General features: G+C 42.0%; 1 protein-coding gene across 2 annotated transcripts in view; it reads right to left on the bottom strand.

Moving 5' to 3' along the window:
- dock4b (dedicator of cytokinesis 4b) overlaps positions 1-21,274 on the bottom strand; it is a 228,037-nt gene that overhangs the window by 142,029 nt on the left and 64,734 nt on the right. For both annotated transcript variants that reach the window (XM_072454830.1, XM_072454829.1), the window contains exons 3-7: positions 19,524-19,564; positions 18,367-18,422; positions 16,486-16,582; positions 13,198-13,346; positions 5,424-5,508 (exon numbers count right to left, since the gene is read on the bottom strand). In XM_072454830.1, coding sequence (XP_072310931.1) covers positions 5,424-5,508; positions 13,198-13,346; positions 16,486-16,582; positions 18,367-18,422; positions 19,524-19,564 — 428 coding nt within the window. The remainder of the gene's footprint in view (positions 1-5,423; positions 5,509-13,197; positions 13,347-16,485; positions 16,583-18,366; positions 18,423-19,523; positions 19,565-21,274) is intronic.

Genomic DNA, 21,274 nt, shown 5'->3' on the forward strand with positions numbered 1-21,274 from the left:
TTTTGCTTTGTCGTATTGCAAAATTGTCACTTAAAGTTCTGTACAAGTTGAAGGCCATTTTCTAACTTTTTTGTGTGTGTATTTGTACCTGTTGTAGATAGAAATTATAGTTTTATACCAATCGAGCAGGTATTTGTGGAGAAAACGTTGAAAAATCTGTAGAAAATTAAAATAATTAAAAAAATTGTGACATCAGTTCAAGTGTTTTGGCCAGTGTTTTTTGGGTAGTTATCCTAGGGTGATGTCATCAATTACAGGAAGTAACATTATAAACCTAAAAAATTAGCTATTCTGGGAAAGTAGTTTTTAGTAAAAATTTGAAATACACAAATCTTGAATGTGTTTTAGTTCAATGAGTTGGTCAACCTGTTATAGGCACTTTTAAGTCTCCTGGGCGGACAATATTTACTAAAAATACTTCAGTCATTCAGAAATGGATTTGGTAAATACATTTTATATCAGATGCAGTCATATATTAATGCGGATTTATATTGGTGGGATGATAACGTTTGCAAAATAACTGATGGTTTTACGTCAATCATGTAGCAGTTTGCGAAAAACACTTGGAAAAAAAAACAGCATGGCACTGACCTGTGGGACCCCCCAAGGGTCAATCCTTGGACCCCTTCTGTTCAATCTGTACATGCTGCCGTTGGGACAGCTAATACAAAACAGTGGTATGTCCTATCACAACTATGCAGACGAGTCAGATCTATGTTTCACTGTCGGCAGGTGAATATGGACCAGTCACTGCATCCAACAGATCAGTTTATGGATGCAAAACAACTTTCTCCAACTGAACTCAGACAAGACTGAAATCATTGTCAAAGTAAGACTTTTAGGAGTAATAATGAACTCAACCTGAATTTCAACAGCTACAAGTGAGTCTCTAAAAACATGATGAGACTATATTAAAATAATACCGTATATTCCAGACAATAAGTCGCACATTTTTTCATAGTTTTGGCCGGGGTGCGACTTATACTTATATACTTATACCCCGGTCAACTTATATGTGATATTATGTGTTATTTTCACACTTGCAACCGCATTTCATACTCCAGTGCGACTTATTTATGTTTTTTTCTTCTCTATTATGCATTTTTTGGCGACTTATAGTCCGGAAAATATGGTAATCATGACATGACACTATCTGTATTGAATAACCCTGCCAATCCAAGTCGCTCAGAACCACATCCCACACAGCGATCTCCTGACCACCACCACCACCACCACCACCACCACCACCGTCCCCCCCACCGCCCCAATTTAATTAAGTCGCTCCACGAAGGCGGCGAATCGGAAACAAAGACTCCCAGGAAGGAGACGGGCAAACACTCATGTCATTTGAGCTTCGCCGTTGCCGTCATGCTGTGTATATTTCTTTAGTGAAGTGATGTTTCCTTTATCCGCCTCGCGTCCCCCGATACTAACGAAACACAAAAAAAACACCCCGATCGTTTGCTCATTTCGTATTGAATTAAGCCGAGATGCATTAAGCTCTGGTGTCGCTGCGTCTGCTTTTGTTTTGACTGGCGCAGAGAGAGAAAACAGATGGATTAAGAGCCTCAATTACCCCATGCGAAGGAGGCCTCGTGTTGTGCGCGGCGTTATCTGTGTACGTGTGCGTTTTTTTTGGGGGTTTGTTTCTATGCGCCGTACCAGGGCAGAGAAGTGGTTGCCACGGTAACAGCGGTTGGGGTGAAATGGGACGACGGGAAACAGAGGGGGGAAAAGTGGGGAGAGGGGGAGCGAGGGAGATGATAGAGAAATTCACTCTAATTAGGAAAATGATTTGAATCTGCCTTGAAAATGATGCTTTTGACAATTACTCTGGATGATATGTGTTTGTGAGACGGTTGTAATGAAAATGAGTCAGAAAAGAGGCCAAGGAAGTTTGAATTTTTATTTTTTTTTATTTGCTTTGATTGTTGTTTTGTCCCATTAGAAGTTACATTAGGAACAACAACCAAAAGAATACAATAGTTTCTTATGAACAGACTTCTGTTTTTATCAGACCTTGACAGTTTGGGCTGTTCTTTTCTCCCACACACCACATAATGTTGCAGTGACATGTCTGATCGGCTGATTTAAACAGATTTTGTCTTCCTAATTGGAGCAGTTATTGACCTATATTTACGGTGAGACACTATAGGCAATTTTTCTTTTCTTTTTTTTGTCCAGTTTGCACTTTAAAAACAATTATCTAATATTCTCCTATTTTGTATTAATTTATGTATTCATTTTAAATCCACTTATAGCCAGAAATGTCTTTGGAACATTGAATTTGTTGCCATCTAGTTCAAAGCCAGATTTATTAAAGATTTAACTCTAAAAAATGAGCCAAAATGTGGAAATTTTAAGCCAATTTTAAGTCAGATCAAGGCTCAAAAGCAGAATAAGATATACAGAATCTCCTCTGCACATTTTTTAAACTATATAATATGTCAACAAAACAAGCCGAGCTATTTACACCTAGCTCTGCCCATTTTTCAGATTTTCTTGTCCCAAATAGGTCCCAATTTGGCTGTTTTTACAGATTTGTTTGTTCTTTTTAAATATATTTTGGCCTGTAGGCTTTATTAGACAGGAGAGGAAAGCGTGAAATGGGGGATGAGAGAGATGGGAGGACATGCAGTAAATTTCGGAGTCGGGAAGTTTCAAATTGACATCTTTGAATGTTATTTTTTTGTCCTCTTCACCTGCAGTGCTTTGCCTTTACCAGGAAAATCCCCAGGAGATTTAACATCTCTTTATCGGGGGGAGTCCTGCACAGACACGAGGAGAGCATGCAAACTCCACACAGCAAGGCCCCACGTCGCCCGGGAGACAGGACCTCGACCAAAGACGAGATAAAATGGAATAAAAATTGTGAAATGTTGTATTTTCCTCGTGTTTTTTTGTTTTTGTTTTCAATATCACCCAGCTCTAATATGAATTATGCAGGACTGCCATTTCTCCTGTTACAGAGTTTGCTTTTTAAGTGTCACTACATGTTAAGACAATCCTAGACAAAACTAGGAGCAAAACAGGACTAAACATGGACCAAACTTGGACTAAACCAGGACCAAACCAGAACCAAACTTGGACCAAACCAGAACCAAAGCAGGACCAAAGCAGGATCAAACCAGGACCAAAGCAGGACCAAAGCAGGATCAAAGCAGGACCAAAGCAGGACCAAACATGGACCAAACATGGACCAAACATGGACCAAACATGGACCAAACATGGACCAAACATGGACCAAACATGGACCAAACATGGACCAAACTTGGACTAAACCAGGACCAAAGCAGGACCAAAGCAGGACCAAACCAGGGCCAAAGCAGGACCAAAGCAGGACCAAACATGGACCAAACATGGACCAAACATGGACCAAACATGGACCAAACATGGACCAAACATGGACCAAACTTGGACTAAACCAGGACCAAAGCAGGACCAAAGCAGGACCAAACCAGGGCCAAAGCAGGACCAAAGCAGGACCAAAGCAGGACCAAAGCAGGACCAAAGCAGGACCAAAGCAGGATCAAAGCAGGACCAAACATGGACCAAACATGGACCAAACATGGACCAAACATGGACCAAACATGGACCAAACATGGACCAAACATGGACCAAACATGGACCAAACATGGACCAAACATGGACCAAACATGGACCAAACTTGGACTAAACCAGGACCAAAGCAGGACCAAACCAGGACCAAAGCAGGACCAAACCAGGGCCAAAGCAGGACCAAAGCAGGACCAAAGCAGGACCAAAGCAGGACCAAAGCAGGATCAAACCAGGACTAAACCAAGACCAAACCGGGACCAAACCAGGACCAAACCAGGACCAAACAAAGACCAAACCGGGACCAAACCGGGACCAAACCGGGACCAAACCGGGACCAAACCGGGACCAAGATTTTGTGCTACAGTGTTAGAGTTTTGGTTAAACAAACGTTCCTTAAACATTCTTTTTGATGTATATTTTTGTTTTCTCAAAATATGAAAATGCTAAAAATGCAGTTAAGCAATGTAATGGAGCAGAAAGAATATCCCTGCAACTGTCACTGAAACAATGTACAGAACAAAGCCAATGCCAAAACGTTTAATGTCACATGGGAAATAAAACGTTTTAAAATAAAAAAAAATGTGGCTTACGCATCTGGTTAAAATAAAACATCAACATGGCTTCCACAGTTGGACCAGTTTAGACACACAGACAATGGTGCTTCATCTACTTCTTCTTCTTCTTAATCTGAACTGCAAAGTCAATAGGCACTTGTTTGAGAAGGGAAGTGGACAGGCTTTGAAGTGGACAGCGCTCCGATAAAGACGTCAGACATAATTCTTCTGCCTCTCGCTTTGCATGGATAGATTTACAGAGTGAAACAGTAGCTGCATCAGTTAAGTCCAATATTATGTAAACCTCCCTGAAGCCTGAATCAAACAGAATATTCTTATTGGTCTTCAAACAGCAACCTATATCAATTAAGTGTTTTTGACCAATTTGAATAATAACAACCAGGTTTTATTTTTGTAATCCACCAGAAATGAAGTGTTAATTGTGTAAATGCTGCAAATGTGGTTCAAATATGACTCAAAAATATCACAACAGAAAATATTGTGGTTTGAAAGATTACACAATTGGAAGATTACACTATTCATTCTTTTGAATTTACACTGTTTGCTGAAGACAACATACTTTTATAATATTGCATTTGTTCCAAAACATTACAAGATATTGTTATTTCTAATATAAATATGTATTCAACAAGAGCTAACACATTTAAAGCCCCACTGTATCGTTGTATTTTGCCAAAAGATAGACTAAAATAATAGTAATAGTATAGTAATAGTAATAATAATAAGTATTTTGGATGATTTTTAATACTATAATAACCTGTGTTCTTACAGTGACTTTCCACCACTGTAACTCTTAATTCAAAATTTCAAAATAAAAGAAAATGTAACCTTCTCTTCTGCCTGACATGACTAAAACATCTACTCACAAGAAAAATGACTTGAATAAATAATAAAGACGGATTTTTTTTATTTCTTTATTTTAAAACCCGCCCTACTTACATTTTAGTAAATAAGTAAATTTAAATTAAAGCTATAAAAATACCTACTAAAATATATTGAAATATTGGTGTTGTTTTCGGTTTATTTTTATTTATTTATTATAATTTTCAACGTATGATTTATCAATGTTACTTGGTTTGTTTTTAAGCTTATTTTTTGTCTTTTCTGTGTGTAAATATGTGGTGAAGGTAGAATATTTTTTGTTTAGTTTTGCGACTTTGGGCAGAGGAAGTGGCAGCTCGAATCAGGGCAGCGCCGGGTCCTGTCTGCACCTGCGATTCTCCACACTGAGCGGGCGCCGTGTGTGAAAGTGGAGCAGGTGAGATGGTGCTGGAGATGTGGAGCACTCACCAGTTTGTACAGCTCCGTGACGCTGATCTCCTCCGGGTCCACCATGCTGAACTCTCTCCGAGGCACCAGGTCCAGCCCGAGCTGCCTGCAAAGCACAGGAGCGGGAAATGCACTTTAATAATGCAGCTTTTCTATCGCTACTAGCATCAGGTAAAACACGACTGGAGAAGCGGGAACACGTCATTGGACAGGGCGGACTGAGTAACTATCATGATTTTATGATGAATGTCGCATCATATTGTACAGAATTAGGACTATGCTAGTTTTGTGCAGGCAAATGTACGAGTTCATTAAAAAGGGACTTGTTTTTGTTTAGCTTGTTTCATGGTGGCATGAAACGGGTAATGAGAATGTTTTATTGTAATGACAACACAAAAAGTGCTCTCGCAAAGAAGTCTGTATTTTTAGTACAGTGACTGAAATGTAATTACTGCTTACGAGTAGTAGTAGTAGTAGTAGTAGTAGTAGTAGTAGTAGTAGTAGTAGTAGTAGTAGTAGTAGTAGTAGTAGTAGTAGTAGTAGTAGTAGTAGTAGTAGTAGTAGTAGTAGTAGTAGTAGTAGTAGTAGTAGTAGTAGTAGTAGTAGTAGTAGTAGTAGCAGTAGCAGTAGCAGTAGCAGTAGCAGTAGCAGCAGCAGCAGCAGCAGCAGCAGCAGCAGCAGCAGCAGCAGCAGTAGTAGTAGTAGTAGTAGTAGTAGTAGTAGTAGTAGTAGTAGTAGTAGTAGTAGTAGTAGTAGTAGTAGTAGTAGTAGTAGTAGTAGCAGTAGCAGTAGCAGCAGCAGCAGCAGCAGCAGCAGCAGCAGCAGCAGCAGCAGCAGCAGCAGTAGTAGTAGTAGTAGGAGGAGGAGTAGGAGGAGTAGGAGGAGCAGTAGCAGTAGTAGACTCTACAACAAACACTGTTAGCCCTGAATATGTGTCATCCAGCTTCAGAGTCATGTGCAATAGTGTCATATATTCATGTGCAATGTCGTCATAATAATGTACAATACTGTCATAATCATGTGCAATACTGTCATAATCACGTACAATACTGTCATAATCATGTGCAATACTGTCATAATCATGTGCAATACTGTCATAATCATCTGCAATACTGTCATAATCATGTGCAATGTCGTCATAAAAATGTACAATACTGTCATATTCACGTACAATACTGTCATAATCATGTGCAATACTGTCATAATCATCTGCAATACTGTCATAATCATGTGCAATGTTGTCATAATAATGTACAATACTGTCATATTCACGTACAATACTGTCATAATCATGTGCAATACTGTCATAATCATGTGCAATACTGTCATAATCATGTGCAATACTGCCATATTCACGTACAATACTGTCATAATCACGTGCAATACTGTCATGCTCATGTGCAATACTGTCATGCTCATGTGCAATACTGTCATGCTCATGTGCAATACTGTCATATTCATATGCAATACTGTCATAATCATGTGCAATACTGTCATGCTCATGTGCAATACTGTCATGCTCATGTGCAATACTGTGACTGTTATCCCTTGTGCAATATTTGATGTCAATATAACAGCTGTAACTAAGAGTGTTATTTTTATTAAGAGTATACGAGTTTTTTCTACTAGTGATTTTATACGTAATTGTTTTTTTAATTATTATACTTCTGTGCCAAATCTGTGTTGCAACACTGGAATTTCCACATTGTGCTACGAATAAAGGTTAATTTATCTTAGTAGTAGTAGTTAAAAAGTTAAGTTTAAGAAACGTTTTAAGTTTTTTAACTTAAGTTAGTTTTTAAGTAACTTGGCTTTTGTGAACAAATGGCCACAGTTGGAAGTAGAAACGTTCATGTATAATTTGAATGACATTACGACGACACTCTTATTCTTAGTTCCACTGTGCGGCCGGATCAGCTCCGTCAGTTATCCAAACACGTGCGACAGATGGTGCTCGCCGGGGCAAAAAGATGAAAGACAAAAACGTTTCCTTTAGTCCCCCGCTAGGACACTTGATCCTTCCTTCCCAAAGCCGCTCGTCTCCCTCCGCCGTCCCTGAACTCCTTAAAACGCTCCCTCGCTCCGTTCCTCGCCGCTGACTTCACTCCACACGTTTGATCCGTCTAAACATCCATCCTCCTCTCAAAGCCACATGATATTAAACGTGTTCCTTTGAGAATGCACTCCCCGCGGACCAAGACGCCGCTCCAGACCACCATCTCCGTGCTGTTGCTGAAATATGACTGGTCAAGCGTACTTTTTGTAGTAACAAGGGACAGTCCATCCACAAAGGAGCGGTCAGTGCGGGACGGAGAAGACTGCTTTTGTGTAAAAGTGTTAGTTGGCCAATACATTGTCAAGAGCATAAATGGTGAAATAATAGTTTAGGTTTAATATGTTAAGAAAAAGAACACTTTTTCTTTCTTTTTTTTAAATGGCAAAAAATGGGGGGGAAATTTAGGGGAATGAAAACAATTAAATAATTGAGAAAAAAAATTGAAAAAAGTGGGGGGGAAAATGGATTTTTTTTTTTTTTTTAAATAAACAAAAAATGAAATAAATTTGCGGATTAATATCTAACAATAGTATAAAGCAGGGGCTAAATGTTTTTCACTGAGGGTGTTCTGTGATTGGTTCCAGTCCCACACAAACTCACTAAAACCATGATAATTTGTCTAGCTGGCGATTTTAATAAAGTGATGTTTCTGCCCCTATTTTTTATGTCAGAATCAGAATAGGTTTATTTCCATTGTCAATGAACAGCATTCACAAACATAAGAACTTCCTTTGGTGATTCGGTGCAACCTAAAACAATAAACAATGATAAAACGACCTGCATAAAGTAAAAAAGAAAAAACAATTTAAATCTGCTATAGGATAATGATAAAAAAAAAATAGGCTTACTATGTACAGAAAATGTACAGTTGAATTTACAGATGTAGTGCCGAAAGTGAACAGTGCAGTGAGTGATTAAATTATGGTTAAAGTGACAATGTTTAAGAAGTGTTACTTTTATAGTTTATTCAATTTTTTTGCATTATTGAACCTCCCCAAGGACTTTCACAGGTTCACTTTAGCACATTTCTATTTAATTGCAAAAATATCATCTGATTATTGTCATCGAGATCGTAAAATGTGTTGAAGAATTGCACTGTGCACTTTCTGCACTATGTGTGTAAGTATAACTGTACATTTTGTTTACATAGTAAGCCTATTTTCATTTCCATCTTATAGTAAATTGAAATTGTTTTTCTTTAATGCATGCCTTTTTTATTTGATACCGCATATAAGTCGCACCTTTTTTCATAGTTTTAGCCGGGGTGCGACTTATACTTACATACTTATACTCCGGAGCAACTTGATATTAATTGTTATTTTCACACTTGCAACTGCATTTCATACTCCAGTGGAACTTATATATAGTCCGGAAAATACGGTATATGTTATTTTATTAATGCTCATTGTTGTATGTTGATCCGAATCACCAAAGCAAGTTCCTATGTTTGTGACTTTTGTTCATTGGCAATGGCAATAAACCTTTTCTGATCTGATTTGGGTTCGGAATGCTCCACAGTACGGCATTAAACTCATGTATCTCCACGGAAAGCGAGTGGCTGCCTCCCCGACAGACGAGTTTAATTTGACCTCCAATTAAAGAAGAAACAAACGCTATGCCGTGGCCAAATAAGACACGCTTGGTTAATAACTACGACTACGAGTAACGGCGACTTGAGGTGACGTACGAGGACGTATGAGGCCGAAGGGGATTGAAAGTGAAGGACGGGCGAAAGAAGAGTCGGGACACTTTCTCCAGGGACAGAGCGGGTGAGGACGGAGGGGGAGCTGTCTGTGTGAGGAAAGAGGGATGTGAGTGAGTGAGTGAGTGAGGACGGAGGGAGAGCGGTCTGTGTGAGGAAAGAGGGATGTGAGTGAGGACGGAGGGAGAGCTGTCTGTGTGAGGAAAGAGGGATGTGAGTGAGTGAGGACGGAGGGAGAGCAGTCTGTGTGAGGAAAGAGGGATGTGAGTGAGTGAGTGAGTGAGGACGGAGGGAGAGCGGTCTGTGTGAGGAAAGAGGGATGTGAGTGAGGACGGAGGGAGAGCTGTCTGTGTGAGGAAAGAGGGATGTGAGTGAGGACGGAGGGAGAGCTGTCTGTGTGAGGAAAGAGGGATGTGAGTGAGTGAGGACGGAGGGAGAGCAGTCTGTGTGAGGAAAGAGGGATGTGAGTGAGTGAGTGAGTGAGGACGGAGGGAGAGCGGTCTGTGTGAGGAAAGAGGGATGTGAGTGAGGACGGAGGGAGAGCGGTCTGTGTGAGGAAAGAGGGATGTGAGTGAGGACGGAGGGAGAGCTGTCTGTGTGAGGAAAGAGGGATGTGAGTGAGGACGGAGGGAGAGCAGTCTGTGTGAGGAAAGAGGGATGTGAGTGAGTGAGGACGGAGGGAGAGCTGTCTGTGTGAGGAAAGAGGGATGTGAGTGAGTGAGGACGGAGGGAGAGCAGTCTGTGTGAGGAAAGAGGGATGTGAGTGAGTGAGGACGGAGGGAGAGCAGTCTGTGTGAGGAAAGAGGGATGTGAGTGAGTGAGGACGGAGGGAGAGCAGTCTGTGTGAGGAAAGAGGGATGTGAGTGAGTGAGTGAGTGAGGACGGAGGGAGAGCGGTCTGTGTGAGGAAAGAGGGATGTGAGTGAGGACGGAGGGAGAGCTGTCTGTGTGAGGAAAGAGGGATGTGAGTGAGTGAGGACGGAGGGAGAGCAGTCTGTGTGAGGAAAGAGGGATGTGAGTGAGTGAGTGAGTGAGGACGGAGGGAGAGCGGTCTGTGTGAGGAAAGAGGGATGTGAGTGAGGACGGAGGGAGAGCTGTCTGTGTGAGGAAAGAGGGATGTGAGTGAGGACGGAGGGAGAGCTGTCTGTGTGAGGAAAGAGGGATGTGAGTGAGTGAGGACGGAGGGAGAGCAGTCTGTGTGAGGAAAGAGGGATGTGAGTGAGTGAGTGAGTGAGTGAGTGAGTGAGGACGGAGGGAGAGCGGTCTGTGTGAGGAAAGAGGGATGTGAGTGAGGACGGAGGGAGAGCGGTCTGTGTGAGGAAAGAGGGATGTGAGTGAGGACGGAGGGAGAGCTGTCTGTGTGAGGAAAGAGGGATGTGAGTGAGGACGGAGGGAGAGCAGTCTGTGTGAGGAAAGAGGGATGTGAGTGAGTGAGGACGGAGGGAGAGCTGTCTGTGTGAGGAAAGAGGGATGTGAGTGAGTGAGGACGGAGGGAGAGCAGTCTGTGTGAGGAAAGAGGGATGTGAGTGAGTGAGGACGGAGGGAGAGCAGTCTGTGTGAGGAAAGAGGGATGTGAGTGAGTGAGGATGGAGGGAGAGCTGTCTGTATGAGGAAAGAGGGATGTGAGTGAGGACGGAGGGAGAGCTGTCTGTGTGAGGAAAGAGGGATGTGAGTGAGTGAGGACGGAGGGAGAGCTGTCTGTGTGAGGAAAGAGGGATGTGAGTGAGTGAGGACGGAGGGAGAGCAGTCTGTGTGAGGAAAGAGGGATGTGAGTGAGTGAGTGAGTGAGTGAGGACGGAGGGAGAGCGGTCTGTGTGAGGAAAGAGGGATGTGAGTGAGGACGGAGGGAGAGCGGTCTGTGTGAGGAAAGAGGGATGTGAGTGAGGACGGAGGGAGAGCTGTCTGTGTGAGGAAAGAGGGATGTGAGCGAGTGAGTGAGTGAGTGAGTGAGGACGGAGGGAGAGCAGTCTGTGTGAGGAAAGAGGGATGTGAGTGAGTGAGGACGGTGGCTGCAGGGAAAAGGGCCACGACAAAAGGCAAGAGGAGCAAAGACGCACCAGTCCAGCCGGGAACAATGAATAATGTAACAATGTACCGGGCGAAAGTCACGTTATAACACTTAATAACACTGAAAATCTGAAGTATATGACGTGACAATAGGTGGTTAGTTTGGTGAATAATTATTGGCAAGCTTCAGTTTTAATATGCGTCGTCCCACAGTCCCTTTGTCAGAGGAACCACAGCGACGGCAGCTGAAAGTAACCGGCTTTAATATTGACGTATTTAATTATGTTAGGAAAACAAAAGTATTTTTCCCTTCCGCCTACTCCTTTTGAGCACTGTGACTCATGTACTTAAAACTGTGTCGCACAAAAAGCTCAAACGGATCATGAAATTAACAATAAAGCAGTCAGACGTTTGGTTGCTATTTTCTCATTATAAATTGTTATTTTTGAGCCAAGTAATACAAAAGTGTGTTTAAAAACCCTGTAATATTCGCCTATTTCGCCCTGTGCACAATAGTTAGACCCAAATGGCATTGCTTATTAAAAGAGGATCTTACAGCCCACATGTGAGTGTGATGCATAATTAGAAAGCTTAGGCCTTCTAGTTTCTGCAGATGTGTACATGAACACTGTCAGGGCTTCAGAACTCACACTACAGAAGCCCAAACATACAAAATACATTCTTTTTTTAGCTTTTTTGCTTGAATATTGTCAATTTGCAAAGGTCCGAAGCAAGACATACTTCATTGTAAAATTATGTTATTCATTGTACATGATTTTTATCTTGTTGACAACAACTGTGTTAAGTTTCAGATCTCTAGGAACGATGTTTTGTAGACCACTAATGCCTATTATAACTGCTATGTATGTGGAAATGTGTAATGGGACCCCAGTACTCCCTACTACCGTATTTTCCGGACTATAAGTCACACCTTTTTTCATAGTTTTGGCGCCTTATATTTATACTTGTATGCATTTATACTCCTGAGCAACTTATATGTGATATTATTTTTTTTATTTTCACACTTGCAACCACATTTCATACTTCAGTGCAACTTATATATGTTTTTTCTTCTCTTTTATGCATTTTTTGGTTGGTGTGACTTATACTCCAGTGCGACTTATAGTCCGGAAAATACGGTAGATAGATCCTACTCTATGCAAATGCACATCAAACAGAAGCTAGAACACACAAAAAAGTTACTTCAATGCAAAAATCCCTAATATATGGAGGAAAATATTGGGATTTTCTATATGAAGCCAGATGTTCAGTGCCATCACGGTGAGCTCCTGTGTCATTCCTTCAGTGCATCAGACGTGTCTTATAAACACGCTAGGCAATTAAAATAGATGTAGAAAGACAATACATTTAAAGAGCTGACTGTTCACACAATCATAAACAATGCAACTAATTATATTACATCCAAGCAGAATTTTTTTATTACACAAAATTAACACAAAAAAAGTGAATATGTATTTTTTCGACAATCTGTGTACAATTTATAAGCTTTGATCTCAATTTTAAAATCTGTTATATCTTATTATTGATATTATGTTAGGCAAAACACGTATGATTGATCTATTTTTCATTTAGTAAAGTGCAGTGTATTTTCTTTTACGCTGGACCAGTAATTTTCCAGAGCAACTTTATAATTCCATAAAGGCTTTGATGGATAATGTGAGCCGGTTTATTGTGTTTCCAAACGTGCGCTGTAGTATAAAATAGAGATTAAATTATTTACGCTGCTGTGCGGGCAATGTTATTATACGCTTTTAAATACTCCATAGTGCAGGTCCCCCGCCGATTTGGGGCGAGAAATCCATTAACGTTGCAATAGTGGCCCTAGGTTTCGAAGAAAACAAAATGTATAAAGAACGGCAGCAGTCTGACTCACGCGTCCTAGCATTAGATTAGCCCAAAGTTAGCGAAACAAATGGAACACAAAGTTGAATACGTGAAACTCTGTAGATTATTGGGTTAACCCTCATCAAACCGGGCGATTTTAGGCCGTTCTCGCTGCCGTTTACTCACTCGTTGCCCCAGTCCAGGCGCGCGGTGATGTGCTGCTTGACGTCCCGCATGCGGTCGTGGGTCAGGTGGCCCACCAGCACCTGCCGCCTCAGGTCCAGGATCTCGTTCATCACGTGCCAGAGCCGGTGGAACAGGTCCCCCTCGTTTTTCTGCGGCGCAAGGAAACAAGGAGGTCGGCATGAGAGTTCAGCCCCGGCCCGAAGAGAAGAGTCCAAGCCCAGTCCGGCACAAGCGAGTGTTGACCCGTTCCCCGTACGTGGGCCCGTTCTGAACCTATTGAGTTGTTTTCCTTTCTGTGCCGTCTTCTCGTTCCCTCGCTCCCTTCATGGCTCTCTGTCTTCTCTTTACCTCGCTCCCTTCATGGCTCTCTGTCCTCTCTTTCCCTCGCTCCCTTCACGGCTCTCTGTCTTCTCTTTCCCTCGCTTCCTTCATGGCTCTCTGTCGTCTCTTTCCCTCGCTCCCTTCATGGCTCTCTGTCTTCTCGTTCCCTCGCTCCCTTCATGGCTCTCTGTCTTCTCGTTCCCTCGCTCCCTTCATGGCTCTCTGTCTTCTCTTTCTCTCGCTCCCTTCATGGCTCTCTGTCTTCTCTTTCCCTCGCTCCCTACATGGCTCTCTGTCTTCTCGTTCCCTCGCTCCCTTCATGGCTCTCTGTCTTCTCTTTCTCTCGCTCCCTTCATGGCTCTCTGTCTTCTCTTTCCCTCGCTCCCTACATGGCTCTCTGTCTTCTCTTTCCCTCGCTCCCTTCATGGCTCTCTGTTTTCTCTTTCTCTCGCTCCCTTCATGGCTCTCTGTCTTCTCTTTCCCTCGCTTCCTTCATGGCTCTCAGTCTTCTCTTTCCCTCGCTCCCTTCATGGCTCTCTGTCTTCTCGTTCCCTCGCTCCCTTCATGGCTCTCAGTCTTCTCTTTCCCTCGCTCCCTTCATGGCTCTTCGTCGTCTCTTTCCCTCGCTCCCTTCATGGCTCTCTGTCTTCTCTATCCCTCGCTCCCTTCATGGCTCTCTGTCTTCTCTTTCCCTCGCTCCCTTCATGGCTCTCTGTCTTCTCTTTCCCTCGCTCCCTTCATGGCTCTCTGTCTTTTCTTTCCCTCGCTCCCTTCATGGCTCTCTGTCTTCTCTTTCTCTCGCTCCCTTCATGGCTCTCTGTCTTCTCTTTCCCTCGCTCCCTTCATGGCTCTCTGTCTTCTCTTTCTCTCGCTCCCTTCATGGCTCTCTGTCTTCTCTTTCTCTCGCTCCCTTCATGGCTCTCTGTCTTCTCTTTCCCTCGCTCCCTTCACGGCTCTCCGTCTTCTCTTTCCCTCGCTTCCTTCACGGCTCTCCGTCTTCTCTTTCCCTCGCTTCCTTCATGGCTCTCCGTCTTCTCTTTCCCTCGCTTCCTTCATGGCTCTCTGTCTTCTCTTTCCCTCGCTCCCTTCATGGCTCTCTGTCTTCTCTTTCCCTCGCTTCCTTCATGGCTCTCCGTCTTCTCTTTCCCTCGCTTCCTTCATGGCTCTCTGTCTTCTCTTTCCCTCGCTTCCTTCATGGCTCTCCGTCTTCTCTTTCCCTCGCTCCCTTCATGGCTCTCTGTCTTCTCTTTCCCTCGCTTCCTTCATGGCTCTCCGTCTTCTCTTTCCCTCGCTTCCTTCATGGCTCTCTGTCTTCTCTTTCCCTCGCTTCCTTCATGGCTCTCAGTCTTCTCTTTCCCTCGCTCCCTTCATGGCTCTCTGTCTTCTCGTTCCCTCGCTCCCTTCATGGCTCTCAGTCTTCTCTTTCCCTCGCTCCCTTCATGGCTCTTCGTCTTCTCTTTCCCTCGCTCCCTTCATGGCTCTCTGTCTTCTCTTTCCCTCGCTCCCTTCATGGCTCTCTGTCTTCTCTTTCTCTCGCTCCCTTCATGGCTCTCTGTCTTCTCTTTCCCTCGCTCCCTTCATGGCTCTCTGTCTTCTCTTTCTCTCGCTCCCTTCATGGCTCTCTGTCTTCTCTTTCTCTCGCTCCCTTCATGGCTCTCTGTCTTCTCTTTCCCTCGCTCCCTTCACGGCTCTCCGTCTTCTCTTTCCCTCGCTTCCTTCATGGCTCTCTGTCTTCTCTTTCTCTCGCTCCCTTCATGGCTCTCTGTCTTCTCTTTCCCTCGCTCCCTTCACGGCTCTCCGTCTTCTCTTTCCCTCGCTTCCTTCATGGCTCTCTGTCTTCTCTTTCCCTCGCTTCCTTCATGGCTCTCCGTCTTCTCTTTCCCTCGCTTCCTTCATGGCTCTCTGTCTTCTCTTTCCCTCGCTCCCTTCATGGCTCTCTGTCTTCTCTTTCCCTCGCTTCCTTCATGGCTCTCTGTCTTCTCTTTTCCTCATTTGTTCATTCACACACCTTTTGCCCTCACGTTGTGGATTTAGCTCATTTATTTACGTGGGAGTTAAACGTTCTGTTACGTCTCCAGGGAAAAGGACAAAACTGACGGATGCGGCGGCTGTCAATCATCCACTGAGGCAATCCAGACCTCCAGACCAGAATTTAATCTCTATGACATGATGTGACATGATGTGACAAAGATGGCACCGAGCGTCATTCAGAACAACACAGTTCAGTTTTACTCTACTACTTTAGTTTGATTACATAATGACAATAAATCTATATAGGAAAATATGCACATTTTAGCATAACGTGAAAGGAATCAAAGAATTACAAAAATGTTCGCTTTTGATTCACTGGCAATGTTTGTTAATCGATAATCATGATTATTCAAGTCACAATTTAATCGGAAGAACCAAAAAATAATAATCGTGACAGTTTTAGAAGCAAAATTAACCATTTTTATTTCATTCTAGACCTTAATATAAATAACTAGCCGTTTTTGTCACATTTAACTGTATTTTGTCTTTAAATCCGTTGTTATTCTGTTATTTAGCCACAGCACCATCATCGTGCATAATTGTTACAAACTGTGATGCTTTTTCTCACAATAATCGATAAAAACAGTCAAATTTGACACCGTGACATCCCTAGATCACGGTTGCGGAACAAAACGCTAAATTAACAGACAGGTAAAAGTCCAAAAAGAAAACAGACTTAGAGCTCAAATAAATCTGAACGTACGTGCTTCGATTCAGGAGACATTCTCATTTCAACTGAAACGGCACATAGTTGTCTTATTAGGCCCCCGACGCCATCAATCCCACTAATGAACGCATCACGAAGCAGATTCAACAGTTTGTGAATTACCGAGGGCTAGGTAAAAAAGCCCTTTGATGAGAAAACTACAAAGGCAATAGGACTAAAGCACCGGCGCTATCTAAAAGAGTTTGCGGGGTGCGGAGTGCTTTGGTTACCACGTAGAGCTGTTTCCACATGGCGCCCCAGTCCCGGAGAGTGGAAGTCATCTCGGTGATGACGGTGTCCTCCACGGGGATGACGGTTTCAAATTGGCTTGAAAAACAAAACAGGAGTTAGCTTTATGTGCTGTCGGCTTTTACAAATCGGTAATGGAGCGGGGAAACGATCATGACTTTGTGGCAGTTAGTTAAAGGTGCACTGTGCGGTTTGTGGCGCTAGAGATTCTGGCGCCACGAGAAGGGTTTTCATACTGCCTGGTACAGCGGAAACATTGAAAGTTGTTGTATTTGTCACACACACAAACTGAAGGATTATAAAATGCAATACGCTGTGATGAATGTTCTTAAAGCGCCCCCTACAGGTCGGACGACTCGTTAAACTAAAATGCAATTGATATTTTTACTATTTCTAGCAAAATTCTAATGATCACAGAATAGCTATTTTTTTTAGGTTTATAACTTCACCTCCTGTTTGTAATTGATGACATCACACTAAGAAATTACCCAGCAAACACTGGGCAAAAATTCATCTAATGTCAGATTTATTTTATTTTGACACATGAAAATACATGAGAGGGACTTTATTTTGTTGAATTAATGTTTTGAGAGTCAAAAAAGTTGTTTCTTTGTGTAAATTCTGCATAAACTTTTACTGGAACATTTTCTACAGATTTTTTAATGTTTTCTCCACAAATACCTGCTCGATTGGTGTAAAACTATAATTTGTATGTACAACAGGTATAAATACACCAAATAAAGTTGAAATTAGAAAATTGTAAAAACCTGTCATACGCCCTTTAATCTAAAGTAGGCTATTTAGTAGTTATTGGCCCATTTGTTGAAAATGGCTCTTTCTGGTCTCCATGGAGATTAAAGGAGACATATTATTCAAAATCAAACGTAGATTGCGTTTACCCTTCGCTACGACTGTTTTCCCTCATCATTAGATTACTCAAAAGTTATATTTAGAGTTGACTCACTTGATGCATGTTATAATGATCCTGGCTCGAACGCTCAAGACAATTTCTGTTTTCACCTACCCCCTATCCCCGCCCACATCCCTGTACCTTGTTGCAACCATTTAACAATTTACGATTCAGAGTGATAAAAGGAAGGGTCCTAAACTATCAAAAGTAAAAACAAGTAAACAACAATACGCTGCTTGATAAGGTGCGATGTCACTTCTCTAGTTTGTAAGTTCTGTAGTTTTTTTTAGTTAAACGCTAACTATAATATGTCTCCTTTAAAGGTTTGCCTGGATATGTTCCACGGTATAGCATTACGCTCATCTATATCCACGGAGACAAACAGGTGAACTTACAGGTCAGATCTGTGGAGAGCTGATACTGCTCATATTAAGAATACCGTAAATGTTTTTTTTTTTTTTTTGCAATATTAACATCTGCCGTTTAACACTTGCCAGATGAACGCTTAATGGCATACTGTGGAACATTCCAGACATGCAGTAACGTGCACATACTGTCGGGGGAGGGTGATATACCAACAAAACAATATTTTAAGCCAAGATCACAATCGTGCTTTGATCCAAACTCATGCAGTACATTTCCATCGGCCGTTAAGAGGAAACCACTGTCATCTTCTGCTTCCGAGCGTTCAGACTCCGCCGTGATTGATCAAAGCCACGTGTCAATCGCTCAGAGCATGACAGAGGCCGACCAATCAGAGGAGTGAGCGGGGAGAAGTGTCGGCGTTCGAGCTTTAGCGCTGCATTAAACGGCGAAGCACAAAATGACCATATGACGAGAGCAGATCAGATCACAATTGGACGTTTTATCACCAAATGGACCAATCATGTTACGTGCCGCTTTGTGTATTTTGTCTCATTTACATAAATCAGGTGTTGACGGAAAAACTTACCCTTTGTTTTTGATGTGGGCATTCTTCAAGTGGATGAAGTTGGCCGGAAAGATCCCCTTCAGAAAGACCACAACGTTTAATTAATTTTAATTCATGAAAAGCCATTTACTTCCCGTTAGCACTAAAGTACAACAGTATAATTCATCAAAATACCGTGAACGCACTCATTTCTATGCGTGTTAGTAGTAGATTGATGAGAAAGGGGTACCGTATTTTCCGGACTATAAGTCGCACCTTTTTTCATAGTTTTAGCGGAGGTGCAACTTATATTTATACTTATATACTTATACTCCGGAGCGGCTGATATGTGATATTATTTGTTATTTTCACATTTCATACTCCAGTGCGACTTATATATGTTTTTTTCTTCTCTATTATGCATTTTTTGGCTGCTGTGACTTAACATTTTGGAAAATACGATAATAATAAAAGTTAAAAAACAACCTTAGCACTGGTATGGAAGAAAAAAAAGATCAAAATAAGTTAGATTTAAATGTATAAAGCTAATTGCTAAAGAAATCTAGCCGACATTTTCTATTCAGACTTTCCACCTTCCATATTCACACATTTCGCACATCAGGGGATTTGACACTTTGATTACTGTCAATCAGTCCGCCAGCTCCATCAGTTCATTCTACCAGCAAGTCTTAACGACATTATATTTTCTTCGTTCATGCTTCAATTGTACAATCCAACGTTTTGGGTTTATTACCCACAAAAGGTATCAAAAATGTCGCAAACTCGTTCTCCCTTCTCGGCTTTTTGAAAGATGGAAGCCCAACGCTAGCCGCTTCTCTATTAAGCTCTTTCTTTTCCCTTTCATCATCGAGAAGGCCTAAATCGTAGAAAACATCAGAGCGGCAAAGTGATAGATGTTCGCTATTAATTTAGGGACGAGGCCTGGAACGTGCGATCATACTTCTTGGGTAAACACCGACGTCAGGCTTTTAAATACCCCGAGATAATTAACCGCGTGGAAACCTGAATTACGCCTCAACGTATCATTTTCGCGTTATTGCCACGCTCAGGCCTTTAAGCTGTTATTACCAGCGATTAATTACCCTTAATTAGACCATGGTACCTGTCATAATGTGAGACGCAGAGTCGCTCAACTGTTCTCCAGAGACTTTGTAAATTAAGATGTAAGACTTGATTACCTTGACATTCGGGTTCTTCAAGATGAATCCTCTGTACCAGCCTGAAAATACACCGTGCAATTAGTAAATACATTCAATCAACATATATATAGCTAAATTAAACTGCCCCGAGATGTTTTTTTGTTTATATTGACAACCACAGTTCAAATAGAGGTATGCTAATTTGCGGGTGTCTCACAGGGCTGCATTTTGGGGCCTCTCTTATTCATAATTCGTATTAACGATCTAAGAAATGTTTGTAAAAAATCAGTGTCCCACATATGTTTGCCGATGATACGTGCCTTCTATCATCTCATCCAAATATAAACGCTGTTGAACAAATGTTGATTATGTACAATGTCTCTGTTAAATAAACCCAATAAATAAATAAATACACTGAGGGATTTTAAAACAAACCAACCCTCCCTCCCTCCCTCCCTCTTTCTCTCCCTCACCCCCCCTTCTCTTCCTCATTCTCTCCCTCACTCTCTCCCTCACTCACTCCCTCCCTCCTTCTCTCCCTCACTCCCCCCTTTTCTCCCTCCTTCCTTCTCTCCCTCACTCACTCCCTCCTTCTCTTCCTCACTCCCCCCTTCTCTCCCTCACTCACTCCCTCCTTCTCTTCCTCACTCCCCCTTCTCTCCCTCCTCTCCCTCACTCACTCCCTGCCACCTTCTCTCTCTCCTCACTCCCTCCTTCTCTCTCTCCTCACTCCCTCCTTCTCTCCCTCACTCACTCCCCCCACCTTCTCTCGCTCCTCACTCCCTTCTTCTCTCTCTCTCTCTCTCTCTCCTCACTTCCTCCCTCACTCCCTCACTCTAAATATACAGAAAACAATGTTCAATCCTCTACTGTTATTTATCCCAACTGACCAAGTACACACAGCCTCTGGAATCTTAAATCCATTCCCACGATTCCTTTAAAAACTATTCAACTATACAATTGTCTAATACATTAGCTAATTGTCTGTTCCCACGTTTATGCTAGCATGCTTCGCAGTCATGTTTAACCTTTGTCTACCTCATCTAAACTAAATCTAAACAGTAAAACTCGTCTCATCTCGTGGGAATTGTGTCTCGTCTTGTCCCCACAACATCACATTTGACAAAAAACTACATAACTGAACATTTAGTTTGATATTAATGACAAAACGTACATCTTACGCAGCATAACTGACGACTAAACGGATGGCTAACCCTATCAGCAGCTAATGAAAGCATCAGCACAAGCGCGTTCACGGCGGCGGAAGGAAGCCATTTGTTTTAAACTTCCTGAAACCACAAACCCAAATGCGGAATAGGACAATAGACTTAAGAGTGTGCAAGAAAAGCAGTAAAACCCATAAAGAACGCATTATCAACTACTAAAACAGGAGTTGAATACATCATATGAAGCAATGGCAGACAATTTAGCTCAATGTTGTCATAATACAGAGAGTTAATGCATTTCACTGGTGCAGGTTTGTAAAAAAATAAATAAATAAAATTAAAAAATGGATCCCCAGATAACTAATTAATACTAAAATGTAAAAAAATAACATTTCAAACTATAGCTACTCATTCTACAAAGTTTCCTTTACAGTTTTGAATGACAGACACTACATTATGAGCTGATAATTACATTGTCACATTACAATATGCTGATAATTACATTTGGGTCACTGAAAAGCGCTATATAAATAAAAGTTATTATTATTATTATTATTATTATTATTGCACAGAATACAATGAACACTGTGTTTCGTTGTAAAAATAAAATAACATTAAACTCAA

This window comes from Eucyclogobius newberryi, unplaced genomic scaffold, assembly GCF_026437365.1.
Source record: "Eucyclogobius newberryi isolate DKJ021-1_F unplaced genomic scaffold, fEucNew1.0.hap1 SCAF_2, whole genome shotgun sequence".
Classification (NCBI taxonomy): domain Eukaryota; kingdom Metazoa; phylum Chordata; class Actinopteri; order Gobiiformes; family Gobiidae; genus Eucyclogobius; species Eucyclogobius newberryi.